The sequence below is a fragment of the Rissa tridactyla genome, chromosome 1 (assembly GCF_028500815.1).
Source record: "Rissa tridactyla isolate bRisTri1 chromosome 1, bRisTri1.patW.cur.20221130, whole genome shotgun sequence".
Classification (NCBI taxonomy): domain Eukaryota; kingdom Metazoa; phylum Chordata; class Aves; order Charadriiformes; family Laridae; genus Rissa; species Rissa tridactyla.
Genome location: NC_071466.1, coordinates 174,797,741 through 174,815,909, shown reverse-complemented (window position 1 = coordinate 174,815,909; position 18,169 = coordinate 174,797,741). Strand labels below are relative to the sequence as shown.

General features: G+C 40.6%; 1 protein-coding gene across 1 annotated transcript in view; it reads right to left on the bottom strand.

The window, feature by feature from the left end:
* Positions 1 to 13,455, bottom strand: part of PPFIA2 (PTPRF interacting protein alpha 2) — a 343,185-nt gene extending 329,730 nt beyond the window's left edge. The window contains exons 1-2 of the mRNA XM_054207175.1: positions 13,267 to 13,455; positions 2,631 to 2,881 (exon numbers count right to left, since the gene is read on the bottom strand). Of these exons, the coding sequence (XP_054063150.1) occupies positions 2,631 to 2,879 (249 nt within the window). The 5' untranslated portion in view covers positions 2,880 to 2,881; positions 13,267 to 13,455. The remainder of the gene's footprint in view (positions 1 to 2,630; positions 2,882 to 13,266) is intronic.
* Between the last annotated feature and the right edge of the window lie 4,714 nt (positions 13,456 to 18,169).

Sequence of the window (18,169 nt, the reverse complement as noted above, 5' to 3'; positions counted from 1 at the left end):
TACTCTTGTTCTTGTGTACTATCATACTCATTCCCTTAGTTGACTGCTCAATTTTGTGTCATCTAAAATTTCCACTAGCATGCTCCTCCTTCTTGTGCTCAAATTAACAAAAATTGATCCCCAAACACATTCTTAATCAACTAGTACTACTAACCTCCTTCCATCCTGTCAATGTCTACTGTAAGTGAAAATTTTCCCTCTCTCTCTTTTATTACTTACCTTACTAATTATCTTACTTTTTCTTACTCATTTCACATCTGCTAGTAATTTAAACGGGGCCTCTTCTAAAGATATCTAATTTAGGGATATCATAGTTCCCTACTCTAACAATTTTGGTACCACAGAGTGATGTCAAGGTATTTTGTATAAAGATAATTTTGGTAAACCCTTCTCATATTTTTAAGTTAATTTTTTGACTTATTATTAGTTTTTCCTCCAAAATAAGTTTTAAAGCCTTCTCTAATATTACATTTAGTCTAACTGGTCTGTAATTGCCTGCTCACTTTTTCCCTTCTTCCTTAAACATAGCTGTTCAGTTAAACATAGATGTTCATAAAGTCAAGACTGCTAATCTAATGGAAATAAAAATTACTTCAATGATAGCAATTAGCAAGACAACCACATTTCTGTAAGTCAAATTTGAAAAGTGTAGTTAGCTATACATTATTCTGCTGCAGTATAGATCAGTATAAAAACTTAGAGTCATCTACAGTCATACTTTGCATTTTGGCTACAGCAGTAACAGCTGTAGCTGTAACAGCATTAACTAGTATCTCAAGCTTCATATTTAATGTTATTAATTATTTCCTATTTCTGATTAGACAAGATTTTTCAGTGGCTCATTCATTACCCCAACTTTCATGTTCAGATTCTATTTATGAAAAGTGCAATGTTTGTTCCAGATCATATTTTTAACTGTTTAAGACAATAAACAAAAACAACGTCCTAACAAAAATCCTTTGGAATGTAGCTGTGTCAATAGACACTTTCTACATGCAAAGCACTATGTAAATGCTAAGAAATAAGTGAATTTTGAAAACCACTCAAGAAAGCAACAGCTAAAAGAATTACATTCTGATTAAGCAAGACTCATTAGATATCACATTATAACTAAATAATTACCATATAGTTGTCATATATTTACATATTCTTCTCTTAAATTCAGTGACCACAGAATTCTTTCTCTACATGATAAAAGGACTGACTGGGTAGTATTTTGTGATAGGGCTGTGTCAGGCAGCTAGCAACGCAAGCTTGCCATTCATAAAACTGTACGCAAAAAAGATTATAAAAATACTATGTAGAATATCTCAAGTCCAGAATGGAAGCTAAATAGTACAGCAGTCGCATGGAAGTTATTTTCTTAGAAGTTTGTTTTTAAAATTCATTGTTAACATTCATTACTAGAATGTTATATCACACTTTTCTGTGAAGAGACACCAGTAGAAAAGAAGCTCAACTGCCCACAAATTAGAGAAAAACAAAAAAAAAACCCCTTGATTTTACCATATATCAAGACCATTGCTACTCCTTTTTGTTTGACCGAAGCCAAGTGTAGTCATTCTTACTGCCCAGAACTAATGCTGAAGTTGCTAATGCTATTCTTCAAATGATCACAGTGTCTCTCTCTCTCGTTTTCAGCCCTATCCCAAGACACTCCAAAAACGTGCTGGGGTTAGCCCTTAAACAACTACTTCTGTTCCCTACTCCAGTGGCTGCCTTTTTCCTTTTCTGTCTTTAAGAACTTTCTCACTCATTTGATTCATCCTTAGCGCCTCCTTATTCCAATCACACAGCTGAATCTGTCTTCCTTCCTCTCTAACCGTCGTCTAATAGGTACGCAACTTTGCCCAGGCAAGTATGCCCTGGCCCTTATGGCTACAATCAAATTCTTTAGTAAGTGATAGCTGGGAGATGCAAAGAAAAGAGCATGGAGAAAAACTGCATTTTGAATCATGGTATATTTTAAACCTCTGTCCAGATACACAGACTGAACTAAGAGCTTTCTTTGCTTTTAACTGTAGTATATTGAAAAATATTGATACATATTGAAATATAATATCATATTATTATTTTAACTGAAGTAATTCATTTTGCATTTCCTAAAAAAGACCAAAGTAATTTTAGATAATGAAATTTATATAATTATTTAAAAATAAATGAATGAAAATATTAAGATATCCTTTGTTTTTGTGGTTTTGTGTAGTACCCTATTTAACCTACATAAGCTATTTGTATTTGTCACAACGCTAGTTAGAAACTCTTATCTGGAACAGAGTCTGTAGGAAACATCCTCATTCTTTTTTCTTCATTCCCACCATTAGATCTTTAATTTAAATGATCCCTCATCTGTTGTAAATGCTAGAGCAACAGCCAAAAGAACCAGTAGCTACAGACCTTCATCTTGCTCTCCTTGAAGTCAACAGCATTACTCCTACTCTTAACTTTGAAGAGAAGACAGGTTCCAAGGAGGTCAAACCAGGTACTATTAAATCGATAGGAGTTCTGCATCCGACCTCAACGGGAGAAGAATTCGGGCCTCAAGGCATAAATACTGATTAGGGTTAAAGTAAGTGGCATTAAGTACAAAACTGGTGAACCTAAAAAAACAATCTTCATAAACTACATACCTGAGGCAGTGCTGAGTTAAGCTGTCGCTGGAGAGAGTCTCTGTCGTAGATGACATCCTGCAGGCGTTGCTGTGCAAGTGACAAGCTTTCCTGTGTCTCCCGAAGAGTATCAAGGAGACGGTCCCTTTCATCCAGCATGTTCACCATCAGCTGCTCAAAGTGAGAATCCGAGTCCGAGCCGCTGCTTTGGGACCCCCGTTGACTCATCGGGGTGTCCTCGTTTATCGTTGGCATCACTTCACACATCATTTCTTTAAAAAAACACAAATCAGGGAAAAGCTCTTCAGCAGAAAAACATTTGAGGGGATTTCATAAGAGGAATTAACTCTGTTACATGGACACAGTTAGCAGATTATTGCATTGTTCTCTCTTTCAACTTTGTGCTTTCAATGTTAATCAGATGGTCGATAGACAGGGATTAAATACAGTGACTAATTCCACATCTCAAAGACTTTGAATGTGCTTCCTAAACTGAGAGAAGAATGACTAGAAGGAGATAGAGGTAACAGAATATATTAAATAGTTTTGTAAATAATGCTCTCTTAAAATGAGAGAAAAGACTTCCTCTGCAATTGTAGTCTCCTTTATCGTTGATTTTCTCCCCTCTCTTATTTAATGTCATTGTTGAATTGTTGGTATTGATGCCAACAGCTGCCATTAATTGCCAGATTTTGTCCTGTTCTAGTCATTTCTACAGTACAGCTCAGGCTAACCATTGATCCAGTATCATGCTGCCTTAACAATGCCAGGTTAATCTATTTTTCTGTCTAGTTATTGCCACCCTCAGGGGAAATTATTATCCAGTGAGCTTGTTCAGTAAGAGGTCAAGAACTAGAAGCTCTCTGCTAATTACCATCCCTGTGATATCTTATGCAAATTGAATTACCAGGGACAAAATCGGTGTTGTTTGTTTCCTAAAAACAGTCCTGAGCAGAGCAAATAATATCACCTAGTCCCATTCAATTGTAAAGCTTCTTATGTAAATGTCAAAACCTCACTTCATGTATGGGAAGAAGCTTATGTAATGAAATACTGGGTTCAGCAGATGGGGGAAAAAAAAAAGATATGACAGGTCTCAAAGCTCAGATATTTTTTTTTTAAATAAAAAGACTGTGTTAATAATAGATTATATCTATCAAATGACAGTCACTCAAAGAATCAGAAATTGTTTTTCTAGTATGACTGAAGAACTACAGCAGACATAACTTTATTGATAGTTAAGGGTTAATATTTGGAAATTCTGTTAATGTAGTAAATAGTGGAAGCCTTTTATCTCAGCAATTGGGATCAAGGTGATTTTGGTTCATCTAATGGAAGTTAAAATATTTTACTTAGTTTGCTATGGACCTTCTGGACGTGAACTTTTTCTACAATACAGGTGGTTGCCATGCTTCTACTGTTAAGTGTGCCATCATGCAACATTTTCACCTTTTCAGTCTCAATACTACGATAGATTAGCTCTACATATTCTAAAATCTGGTCTGCTTTCCAAAGTAGGAAAATGGAGCTTGTGAAAGTGGAATTTATGAAGAATGGAAGATCTAGCTGTTACAGAGTGTAACTTAAAGATAGGCCATACACCGAGGAACTAAGACACCTGTACTTAATTCATTAAAATCAACTCCTCCTACTATCACTAAGTCATGAGCAATCCTTGTGCTAGCACTGCTTGCCGCTAAGATTTACCGAGAAAATTACATAGCTTTGCTAAGATTAACTGGCCTTGATCATATTCTGAATGTTCATGCAGAATTCAGTATACTTAATTTTTACTTTTTCAGCAGATGTGATAACTAGCAAAGCTGGCACGAAACACTGGTATTTCAACATGAATTATCAGCTACGATTGTGTAGCTTTCATAGACAATAGCTTCACTACTGAGGTTTCAGGTAGACCTCGATCCTATTTTTAAAGTGTCTGGACTGGAGGCAAGGTAAAAGTTCCTCGTGACTATTACCCATTTAGTAATTAATTAGGTGCAAGAGAAGCAGTTAACAGCTTGAAATCATAGATACGGAAAAGTTCCTCACATCTCCAATATATTTAGGTCAGGTATATTTACTCAGGATTATCTGATTTGATGCTGCATGTCTACAGAACCCTTTGCCTCTCCTAAACTATAGGCTCCACTAGGAAGTACCACAATGTCCTTTCATATTGAGATGACATTAATACATCAGTGCCTCCATCGCCATAAAAAACTTCAAGTTTAAAAATATTTGCACCATTACCAACTGACCTCCATGGTACCTACCACTTCCTCTTCTGAGTATGGACAGCGTGTACTGTGAGGAAACACAGACAGGGGGTGACTAAACTCTGCAGCTGCACCAGCAGAAGGACAGTTTGAATAAATGAGTATTCATCCTCCTACACTTCAATTTCCCTGCAGAGGCAGAACAGCTTTTGGGGAGTTCTTGTTAAAATAACTGCTTTGTCCACTGTCCACAGATATCTTGAGATGTGGGACGACCAGCAGGAGGAAGCCACTGTCTTGCCTCCACAATCCTCTCGCAATGTTGTGGGAGTACATTTTACTCAGCAAGTGGCTGAGATACTCTGTGGAGTGTCTCCACCCAGGTCCCACCTGTGACTAACCGGTTTGGCATGGTCAAGTTCACTTGATAACTAAAACATCCAAGACCATCTGCCACTTGCTCAGTTTAATCATAACTTTTCAGTATGCAGCAGGTGGCTAGCGACCAAGGTCTCTGCATGCCCATTCTTCAAGACCAAACAATTCAGGTTGTCACTGAACCTTTCCTGCCTTATGATCATCAACATCTCATGGGGCACACTTCCTGCCCCAGGGGATTCTCATCAGTGAACATTCATCATTCAAGAAATTACCTCTAATGTCCTGAACAGCATAGCATACGCTACCACTGCTCACAGGCAGTGGCAGGGTGAGAGTGGCGCAGTTTTTCATCCATGCTGGTGTGTGCACAGAACAGGTAGGGAAACCTCTGTGCAGACAGCTGTTGCTACCTCAGCACCTTGTATTCAAACTAGATAGAAAATCTCCTCCTATAGTCATTATGGGGATGAGAGAAGCCATTTATCTGTGTGGTTGTGGGGCAGGAATGGAATCCATGGGCTGAATGCTCATGGCACTATTAATTACCATGTCTTTTCCCTCTAATCTGCTGCATTCAGGGAGGGGGGTGGCCCATGCAGTGTGCTTATTTTGAAAGCCTGGGCTGCATTATCCTGACATGGCACAAGTAACAAACTTGGGCTGTGAGTAAGACCGCAGAGAAGGCAGGGAATGGGTGGGCAGTTCCTGATGTAGGCAGTTGCTATTTGGAAGTTTTCTCCCACAGCTCACAGCCCCAGGAGAATCTTTAAAAGGTACAGCAGTTCTTGCCATAAGACTGGTGATGTACATTGCTTTCCAGCAGTTCGGAAATCAATGCCATTATTCCATTGGAACCACAGTGCGTCCTCTCCCTTTCCCCACCTTCAGCTTGGAGACAAATATAGAAAAGCTGTATGCTAACCTGGGTCAGATCAGAAATGCTGGTAGGGCGTGCCAAAAAGGGATGTATCGATACTTGCAACAGTGAGAAGCAGGGGAAAAGGGAATCCTGGTACATGTCCTCGCACAGATCTTCTTTGGTAGCCACCAATGAGGACCCTGGAACAACTCTGAAGGGAAGCCAGCTTCTCAGGGTGTTCCTGGGTTACCAACCCAGAAAAAAAGGAGCAAAATTTCGAACAACTGCAGGCTTATTCTGGGGTTTCCAAAGATTTCTTAAAGCTCTTTATGAAAGACATATATGCCATGCTGTTCTGATTTACTATGACTTGTCTCTTCTCACCTTTAGAAAAGCATTCTTTTTCTTTTTTTCTTTTTTTAAACTTTATCTGGCATTTATCACGCTTATACCTGCCAGCAGATGGGATGCCTTCAGTGTCCCAAGGCTGCCACCATTTAACACTGTTCCCAAGAAATGCTGGCCTTCTTCCAGCACATGTTCAAGAATAGAGCCACTCCCCCAGGACCTTATTGCACCCTTTGTGAATTTTCTGCTTGATAGCAGGAAGGAATCAAAATACTAAGAATATTTGAAGAATTTTAAAAGGAAGAAAAAAAAGGAAAAAAGGGACGATCATCAAGAGGGGCTGTAGTAAAAGCTAGGACAGGTGACGCAGAGAAAGGACTTCAACAAAAGTAGAAAATTGTCCGCAAACAGATCAATCACAATTTAGTAGCAGAAGATTGGCAGCTGAGGACAAAGAGGAGGGCAGATATGCATTTGGATCTTTATATAGGAACTCAATCACATCAGGGAGTTCAAGAGTTCTTGAAGCTTCCAGAGCCTTCTGATGGTGTGCATGTATTAGACAACCCTTGGTTAACCACATGATGATGTGGTTCACACACAGGGTCATGACATTAGATTTAAGAGTAAGCTTCCAGTTTAATTATATCTGAAAGGAATTTAGTTTGCACACACCGAAAGCACATAAAGAACCAAGACAACACAATACAGATGGAAACAACCTAGGGATTCATATTAAAACAGAAAATAAAAATAGTATTGTTATGAACAATTAGGTCTGATTGCTAGTGTGGTCACGCCCTAAGTAATTTTAATTATATTTTTAAATTTCCACTAGGGGAAGAGGGAACTTCTGATTTTCCTTCTACGTAACTATGAACTTTAAAAAAAACTGCCAAAACGCCAACAATTTTTACTCAGTTTCATAATACAATCAACCAGAATATTTCATACACTGAAATCAGAAGGAATCACTGTAACTACCTACTCTTGCCCCACTAATCACAGACCATAAATCTGTGTTAAGCTAAAGTATATTTTATACAGGAAGGATTTAAACCATTACACACTGAAAGTGATCTCTCTAGTAAAATACCCAGAATTAGCCATTATTTCTGTGAAAAATATATGTCTCTTTCAATTGTATTTATAGGGGAGACACAGCCACATTCAATGCTGCAGTTCTTAAAGGCTCAGAGTAAGGCTACTGGCAGGCCCATTTCTATTAAATTTTAGACCTACCGTACCAGACACAGGTTTTTTTTGATGATCTGTGAGTTTACAGAACTTTTGATACATCTCAGATACATTTCACTATATATGCATGAATCAATTTTCATATAGACAGGTCAGATGCATCCTGGACTTACTGTATATATATATATACAGCTCAGGAATAACAGAGCCATGCATATGCGGCAGGTACTTGTCTCAAGTACACAGTTCTTAATTCATGGAGACATCAATTCTACTCAGAACAGAACTCAGCAGGATAAATAATGGACCATCTTTAAACTTTTTGTCCTCCATTCTTACTGCTTCAAAGACTGTTTAGGCTCATGGGACTCAATTTTCTAAACCATAACTTTTGGATAGACCAAATACAGTCATAAACTGACACCTGGATATTACATGTTTTCTAATTGGTTTATCAGCCAATGGTTTGAGATTCTGCTCCCCTGTCATACAGATGACTATATAACTATATAACCAGAGACAGGCCCAAAAGATCAAAGATCAGGATGAAGTTTCCCAGCCCTCTACTATTCTGAATTGGTTTTATACAGTGTAATAGGCTGTTAGTTTCTCATTCAATTCCACGTGCACACTGAAATTCAGATGCAACAATACATTCATTGAGTCTGTGCATATATTTTAATCTCTCCATTCAGTCTGCATGTGCCAGTTCCTATGTTAAGATTTTCATTATCCCAGGGTAGTATTCCTTTCATTAATCAATAAATTCCTATCAACTACTAGAAGGCAATCAAAGCAATTACAGTTACATATCTTTGATTAGTCCTGTTAGGGAAAAAGAATTCAGAGCTGACAGTAACAGTAAAAGAAGAATGAGCACAAAGACAAACAGCAATGTGTGTGAAGCATCAGAATCCCTTCTCTGAAGTTTACAACTGAAAGTCTGAATTGCATCACCACAATTCTAAATTGCAAAGTAACTTCTCTTATAATTTTCAGGTAATGTGACAAAATATAAACAAAACTGGACTGTATAAATATCTGACATAAACTGCAGAAATTTACAGTGATCGCTGAGTCTTCTTTTTATTTTCCAAACCTGCACTGAGCAACCTAATCTTACTTTGCAGTTGGCCCAGCACTAGGCAAGGGGTTGGCACAGATGACCTCCAAAAGTCCCTTCCAAACAGAATAATTCCATGCGTCTGGAGAGAGTTTTAAGTTCAAAGAATTCACTCATTTACAACAGAGATTCTGAAATTCAATATACGTTTAAAGAAGGTTGGAGAGAAATTTAAAATAAAAAAAACTCAACTCACATTGTGGCTCATCTCATTGCATTCATAAAAAAAAAAAAAGTTGCTTTTATTACGGTGGCCTGCCTTGTGGAGAATTTGGGCTCTACATACGTGGAAGACTTCTACAAAAAGTAAGCAAAATTCACACTGAAAAATAAAAAATAATCCTCAGTTATACTTAATTACAACTATGGCCACATTTTCAGATATTGCTATTTACACTAAACATCCTAATCTCTGAGTGACATTAAAAAAAAAAAGGAAAAAAAAACAGCCCAAAAAACCCACAAACCAGAGAAACCTGAAAGCAATCACATGAGGATAGGAAACGAACACGTACTTTTTAGATATCCAAATTTAAACAAAAACCTGTTCTTATTTTTAGAAAAGTAGACAATTACTCTTTGTCAGAAAAAATACACTAAAAAATAACTATTATATTGGATGATATAATGCCACATCTCAGAACATTTTAAATGTAAAAGTTTGAAAAGTCTTGTAACTCATCTTTTATGGCTTCACTTATATTCTGGCTTTACTTATCATTCAAATGGTTTAAACAAAAGAAAGGTTTGAAGAAATATTTTAATGCTCTATATTTTTTCATCTACCCAGTGAATCACAGTAAAGCAGGTAATGAAAAAATATTTTTAGAATAAAGACTGAAGAGCTGCTGAAGCCTAGCTTGGCAGGGGAACACATATGTACAGTATGACAGTAGTTAAGTTGTATATGCTTCTTCTAGAATTTAAAGGGAAGAAACAGTAAATATAAATAATTTTTTTTCCCCAAATTCCAGTATTAAAGTTGTTCCTATTTAAGGTCATAATCTGTTATCAAGTCAATGTTTACAATACATATAAAGGCATGAGGTGCTTGGTACATTTAGGAAGTTTTCTGACAATACCATTAATGAGAAATAAAAATATGAATACATCATATTCTCATCAGGGAAAAAAAAAAGTTTTCCTAACACCATCCTCTCAGAAAACAATCAAGCAAACAAGCCCCCAAACAAATCCAAGAAACAAGAAACACAGACTTGCTTTCTTCTCAAAAGAAAGATACATGGTGTCGAATGGAGTAAACTCAGAAATCTGTAACCAGCTACCAGGAGTCAGTTTTGCAGAGACTGAATAAATTCCCACTGAAGTAATTTACTAAGGATTTCTTTACCAAGACTTTGGTCACCTGAAAGGAGGAGGAAAAGATGAAGGAGGAGTACTTCAGGCATCTAACTTGGTTTCCTAATTTGATACCTCAAATGCTACTTAATAATACCAGTGGCACCCAACCATGCATCTAGCAAGTCCATGTAGCAATTTGTGCCACTAGAGGAGAACTGCAGGCTGTTGCCCCCAGAAAACTGAGTCAGAAAAGGAGTTGGGGAAGAAATGGAAGTGGAGAGGGAACAGATAATGAAGATCTTCATTTACCATCCTGATCCTCACAAGTAAGTGAGGAACAGGCCAGATACAGCAGCAGCAACCTGCTACTAAGGGGCAGCCATCTTGCTCTGTCAGGATATAACTGAAGGCATGCTGAGTTACATAGGAGGGAACACAGGCATCCAAGACAGAACACTGAGGGAGCTGGAATTTCTTTCAGTGGGTGTTAGGAACTTCAAGTGGTGGATTAAACACCTCTGTCCTGTTATCTTCAAGACCACAGAAGTTCATGATATCAGGATAAGCCTTTCATGTACATTATTCTGTGTGATACTTCCCACATGGACAGGACTGCAAAGAAGAGGAACGACTAGAGGGAAAGGACTTAACAAGGTGACATACACTTCATTAATACCTAAACATGCATTATATACCTCTATACCCTCTATAAGAGAAAAAAGAGAAATTTTGTGTTCCTTTGCCAGAAAAAGGGTGACTTGATCTGTAGTAATACAACTTAATTAAAGCTATGCTTGACTGATCTAAGTCAACAAAAATAAGACTTTTTAAATGTGTTTCTCTTTCTTTAAAAAGAAAAACAGAAGCTCCATTGATACTGAACATAGTATCTCTGCAGTAAAAAGTTTATCAGTTTACCCGGTACTGTGAATGTAAGTAAAGCAATCCCTCAATGCAACATGCATTTACTTTAAGTCACCAGCATTTTACTGTTAATACACAAACACTGTTTCTTGGATTCATCAGGAGCCACAGAGCAGACATTAGAATTCTCTTGCTCGGGGAGCACACAAAGTGCCCAAAACTCTCAAGGACTGCAATGGATACTGAACTTGTGTAGCAGCACCTTATGACTATCCCAAACCCTCTGAGAGGTTCTGAAGGGGGAGCAGGATACCGAGAAATTACTTCTTCCTTTAAAATCCATGTAGCACATACATGCTCCCTAGAAAAAGACTTTCAGGCAATGCAATAACTTTAGAACCTAAGCACTTATTTTAATAGTAGTTCTAGACCTGAAGTGGCTCAGTTATCGCAGCCATACACAATGACACCCTGTGAAGCAACACATTAAAGTTCTCTAAATACATTCTCTTTCTTGTCCGTTGTATATCTAATACACCATCTACTGCAAAATCTATTCCAGGTTGATAGGTTCCTAGTTCATTTTTTTCTCCAATCATTTGCATGGAGCCTAACCCAACAACTGCTTAAATTCATGGAAATTCTACCATGGACATCAGTGGGTTTGGATCAGTGTAGATGGTTGGAAAAGTCACTAACATAGACAAGCCATTAACCTCTTGTAATTTTACTGCCTCCAAACAGGACCATAAAATTCACAAATGTATGTTATGCATGACTAGGGAGCACGATGGATATTATGTGACCATTGCCTACAATATTACGAGAAATCATGAACAGGTTTCTCCTCTAAACACACAACATTTAACTGGCAAAAAGCAACAACTGTGATGTTCTATGAGAGGGGAAAAGAATGTGGTTCGTTGTCATTGCATTAAAGATTTTTCAGGTTGTATGAAAAAATGTCACAGCAAATCTATAGGATTAGCTGCATTATGTCTCCATCAAGAGTGAACTCAATATTAGGTCAATTAGGAATTCTGCAGCTCAGTTTAGACATCCAGATGACTGAATGGATAAAAATTGCAACAAACAGCACTGGATATGCCCACCCTTGGTTAAGAGTTATATAAAGCTCCTTTTCAGGAGCTACCCCATCAACAACTAAATTGATAGCAATTCTTTTATATTATATTTTATACACAGATGCTGATAATCATGTATGGACCAGGTGTGAAAGTGCATCCTCAATACTGACTTTCTCTGAAACTACTTGAAATTTCTGTGGTACATATCCTATAAGGGTGCAAGATGAAAAAGTTGTCATCTTTCTTCTCATTGGACCCCACCCTATTTGACATTTTCTGTTATGCTGATTGTCCAAGACTCTTGGAATTATTTATTTTTTTTAAGTGAATGCTGTAACAAACACCTCTGCAATCTCATGTAGCCTGAGAATAATTTACCAGCTGGACTTTTTCACTTGGGCGAGCTCTGGGAATGAGAAGACGGAGTACTACTTGGCTTCTGCCTGACAAAGGCTCTTAGACAAGCATTCATTCTGCTCACCTTGAAGGCTACCACCTTAGATGTGAATCTAATTTTATTCCCTCACCTTTCTGTCCATAACTGGTTTTTAAATCTTGTTTTCTGTATACTCAGATGTTTGATTTGCACAGCAAGGTTGAGGAGTCATTTCAAGTTACTTGTAATTTTGCTGCAGGAAAAACAAGTAGAAATCTAACTACCATACATTCTAGCCTGTCCACAGTGACATCAGCTTGAAAACTCATTTCATTGGATCATTCCGGATATTTTGCATTTACAAGCTTTTTTTTTTCAAATCGTTAAATAGATATAGTGGCTGATAAAACCAGTTCTTACTGCAGTTATGTCTTTTCAGATGTTCTCAGCAAGATTGTTCTTAGGCAGCACAGTGTAATTCCATAAGGAAAATCCTTCCTATTGTCTGAGTTGCATTACATGCATATTCCTCCTCCTAGTTAACTCCTTACCTGCCAGACTCCACTAAACTATGATATCACCTTTAACAGAAGCATTCTGCACTCCTTCCACACAGGAGGGGTGATCAACACAGTACCTTGAAAAAGGACTCATTCCAACTGTTTGTTCTTTATGTCATCCCTCTGGACTCTTATCTCCCTCAACCATACCAAAAAAAAGAAGTTGGCTTCACGTTTTTTAGTCTGATATTCCCCAACTCCCATTACAGAAATGCATTTAAATACCACACAAGTACTACAGCAAGAGGCAGACAGCAAGATTTTGTATTTGCACCTCACCTCCCGGAGGGTATCAGGACTAAGGAGGGAATGTCTAACTCAGAAATAGAAGGTTCAGTACCTAGTGGCTTTTATTTCGGCGTCTGCTATTTCACTTGATCAATAACAACCGCAGTCTCCACCGGCTTCGAGCGGGGACTCACACAGCCGAGCACTCCTGGACCATCTTCCTAGCAATGGTGACACAGGCGTTGCTCCGAGGAACCCCAAGCCCCCGCACCCGTCCTCCGGCAAGACTGGCTGCTTGGCACCTCAGCATTTTCTTCGGTCACTTCGTCAGCAGCCAAGAGGAGAAGCATCCATGGGAAAAATGGCATATTACAAATTTTGCTTTGGGAAGCAGAGCTCGGCTCAGACCATTGTCGGGAGCTGGAGAGGGGGGAGCGGCTCTTAAAGCTCCAGCAGCCCCTTTCGAGCAACAGCATCCTTGCAGCTGGAGGCAAGCCATTACAGGGGGGGAGGGGCCAGGGCGAAAGCATCTTTCTTTTATTTCTCATCTTTTGTTAAACTTCACTGAGCGATGTCTGGCTTCTCTAGTTCTGCAATACCTCCCAGGCTAATGATGCCTCTGCGCGTTAAGTCCACGCGCACGCACGACTGCCTGCATGATCAAACGCGGTTTTCTGCTTTACAGAAAGAAATCCTCTGCCCGCAGCTCATCGCTGCGCAGCAGGTACCGCACGGGGCCCGATCCCGGCGGTGCCGAGCAGGAGCCGCGGCAGTGGGAGTTGGCAGAGAGCCCCGGCAGGTCACCCCACGGCACGTGCGCCGCGCCTTACATCCACCCCGCGCGTCCCGGGCACGCCGGCTCCGCCGGGCACAAGCGACGACAGCCGCGGCGCCGCCGCCCGCTCCCCACCAAGGGCTAAGGAGGGAGGGCCGGCGGGCCGCCGCCGCACTGCCCCAGCCCCCGGTTAGCGATTCGGTGAGGCCTCTTGTTGAAAGCGGTGTGAGCGCTCTGAACTGCTGTATTCTGCAATTTAAGAGAGTTCGGGCAAACGGCAGTACATGTCATCTAATCGGATATATACTGTCATAAAACGTATCATCTGCTGTAATCCGACCATGACAAAGCAGTGGTAAAATCTGCCATAATTTGAATAGTCCAGGCGTGTAATTAATATTATGCACTTGGAAACGCCAGGCATGGGCAGACGCCCCCTCCCCGGGTTCGGAGCCTGGCCGGCCGTGCGGCACCGCCGGAGGGCGGGCGAGGCGGGAGTGGAGGCGGAGGGAGCGGCTGCTGGGCTCGGCGCGCTCCTCCTCGGCGGGGACTTCCCCTGGAAGCCGCTGCAGTGGTTTCCACCGGTCCTTAAATAAATTCTGAAGTAATCACGTCTGCTCCCTCTGCCTCACGCACCGCGGCTCCCCAGATGCAGCTGCTGCTGCTTGGCGGCTCGCACGGCGCTAATTCCCTCACGCCCACTCCCTGAAAAAAAAAAAAAAAAAAAAAAAAACAAAAAAGAAAAAAAAAAGGGACGGTAGGGCCCGATCCTAACCGGAGAGCGCCCCTTCCTCTCCTCTCCTCAGCGCGACCGCTCCTCTCTGGCCGTTACACAGGTCCGGCGGGCGCGTGCCCGTCCGTCAGCGCCCAACGGTTCCTGCCGCGAGGGAGGCCGGCGCGCGGCCCAGGCGCGAAGGGGCCCGGGGTGGGGAGGCAGGGGGAGGGTGCGGCGGCACCTCAGCCGCCAACCGCCCCCTCGGCCTGGCGGGGCGGCCGGGCCTGCTGCACCCGCAGGTGTCTTCTCGCCCGACGGCCCTCCTCGCCTGTCAATGCCGGCCCCCGTGGCCCGAGGTGTGGGGACAGGAGACTGGCGAGGGTCCCTGGAGGAACTGGGCGTCGTCAGTAACTGGGTACCGGAAAATGACTTAAAGTCGGAGGAAAAACTTCTTTACCTTGAGGGTGCCAGAGCACTGGAACAGGCTGCCCAGAGAGGTTGTGGAGTGTGTGTCTCTGGAGACATTCAAAACCCACTTGGATGCATTCCTGTGCAACCTGCTCTAGGTGACCCTGCTTTGGAGGGGAGTTGCGGGTTGTACTAGATGATCTCCAGAGGTCCCTTCCAACCCCTATCACTTTGTGATTCTGTGATTTTCAGAGTGTTCGTTCGTAATGAAGTTCATCCCAGTTGGCATTCGATGTGCTGGTGTCAACTACGCAAACTTGGTTCTTGCAAGAAATACTTCAATATTTGTTTACATTTCTTTCACGTACCAAAAAAACATTTCATGCAGGACTGACCGTTGCTTCGGAAGCCTGAACTCACTTCATCCACTTTAGAAAGGTGCAGGGGAGATAAGGAAGCCACAGGCAGCAGTGGGTGCAGACTCAGTGGCTGTGGTTGCTTCACAGCAGGTTTGGCCCGTTATTTTGCTCATTCCTGACACTGTGTCGTGGAGAATGAAAATGCACAGAGGATGCACATGTACAGTAGAAGACAAATAGCTGAGAAGAGTTGCCAACATGGACATCCTAAAAACAAGTGCAATTAAGGTACTGGTGCCATGCCAGAGTTTGTTGCCAGAGCCTGGCCTTTCAGTGCAATCCATGGGTTAAAAGAGCCAAAATAAAATAACTTCGCCCCTCCAACTGTGTCACTATTCCAACTGGCTTTTTTTTGTCACTTTTCTTGGCTGTTCCAGATCCTTCTCCTAACTTAATTTATCTTCGGCATTAGAGCAGTTGCCTGACAATCACACTGTAGCTGAGGGCAAGATCCATCATCCATCAGACTTACACACACAGCGATTGCAACAAATCTGAGCTCTGAGTTAGGTGATTGAGGAAAAACTAAGCAGCTCAGAAAGCACTTGTGAGAGCAAGTGTGTTCAGCAGGCAGCCATGTAAGCTGGATAGTAAGAACTTCAAAGAACAGCATATCTGATGGTTTCTTTTCTATTATTTGTTTTTTTTTTTCCTTTTTTTGAAGTATATTACTTTCTGTACAATAAGGTTTGTAGGTCAGATCAGGATTTGCAGCTTCAAACTCTCAGAACTCAGGACTGTTAGTTAACTTTATAACAGCATCGGTATGCACGGAAGGATCACTCTTAAGTATTGATAAAGATGAGTGTCATAGATGACATCCTTCCTTCTTCCCCTCTTGCAAACAGCAGCTTTCCCGATTAAAGCATTTGCCAGGCATGTGGGAGATCTGAGCTCACTGTCCCTGTTCACCCAAGGTGGATGTTTTCAGCACTTACCTTGGAAAAGATTCTGGTCCCTGTTCCATGGACTGGAGGAGCCAATTATTTGACAGGCCTCCCTCATAGTCATTTGGTTTATAAACATTTGCGGAATACTTTGGGAAGTCTGTTGGCCCCTCAGCTCCTCATGCCCATCCTCTCTACTGCCTTTCAATCATTAAAGCAAAAACTTAGCACAGAAAGACTGTTATTGCTACTCATAATATTGTCCTAGTTGACCTGCTGCCCTTAGTTTCTCTGTTGCCGCATTCACAGACGAGTAAGTGGCTGAAGTACCGTGTTTCACAGAGCTGAGGTTACTGCATAGTGCAAAAGTTGCCAATTAATGCCTGTGCGTTGTGGTACCAATTTAAACAGGAGACTCTTTCTATTCATGCATGTAGGCTTTTGAGGTCAATGAGATGGAAGAAGAAGAACAAACTCTAAAGAGTGGAAAATGAAGAACTATGAAAGAACCACAAAACCTGGGATGGAGCAAGTCCTTTGAGCTTTGTCATAATAAGGGAATGCTCGATACAGTGGAGGGCATCTTTTGGTAAAACTTACTGCATGGATAATTTTGATCAAGCACATAAGAGCAAAATGATATATTTTATGGAAACCTTAGCAGTGAAAGGTACTGAATGTACTGTTTAATTATAAGTGCAAGCTTCCCTTGAATGGAATTTGACCATCAGATCTCCAAAACAGTTTTGCTTATCTAAGCTCCAAGTATGCCAACCAAATTTATTAATTATGCCAGAAGTATGAAATGCCCAGTCTCTTCTGTCAACTTTCTCTGTTTCATGTGGTATTTGAGCATATGGAAATTACACGACATGAGTGGGTAAACATAGGTAGGAAGAGTACAGCGAGACTGTACTCTTTATTAGCATAAAAAGTCCTCCTTACCATTTTCCAGGTTATTTTAAAAAAGAAAATATAATCTTATGACAGAAAGAATACTTCAAAGACATGTCTGAAAACTGGCTTCCTCCCCTGTGTAAGTCTCAACATGGGCCTTTCTCACATTTTGTCTCCAACAAAGAGAAAGTGAAGACTTACGAAATCTTCTGCTACTAACAGGGTAAAAGAGGGAACTGACACCACCGTGCTCTCAAAAAATAACTCATCGTATTGGGAAGTGAGGAACCAACTTGGAAAAGATTTGTCTTTACTTTCAAGACGCACAGTGCAAACTGAGGAGCCAGTAATGGTTGCAAAGATACGTGATGTAGTCAAAGCAACAAGAAGGGAAAGTGATTCCTGTAGCCCTATGTAGACCTGATTTGAATAATATTGATGACATGGCACTTAATTTGTTAAAGCTTGCCAACAGCTACTACAGCATGATGAAGGCCTGCATAGGATTTTTATGGAGATGGAGAAAGGAGAATCTGGTTTAGAAATGTTACATAGGAAGGAAAAAAAGCAATATTTAGAGCTAGTTTTCACTTGATAAAGAAGTCATTAGAGACTAAGAAAGGAGTGCAGAAATAAAGTTCAGAAGATCTTGGCTGGGACTGGAAAAAAGAAATGTAATATTGTGTGAATAAATTACATTCCAGTGTAATTGGAGTTATAATTCCAATTGTACTTTACAATTATGTTCATGCTTATTTCCCAAAGGTTCTCTGCATATTAACATAGCTTTAAGGGTTTCCCTGTAGTTCCTTGCTTTAAATTTCTTACCTATTTCAGCTATGGGTTTTACCTTCTATAACTTGATTACTGCGTCTCACTAGAAGACTGTCATAAACTTGGTTTTCTCACGCAAG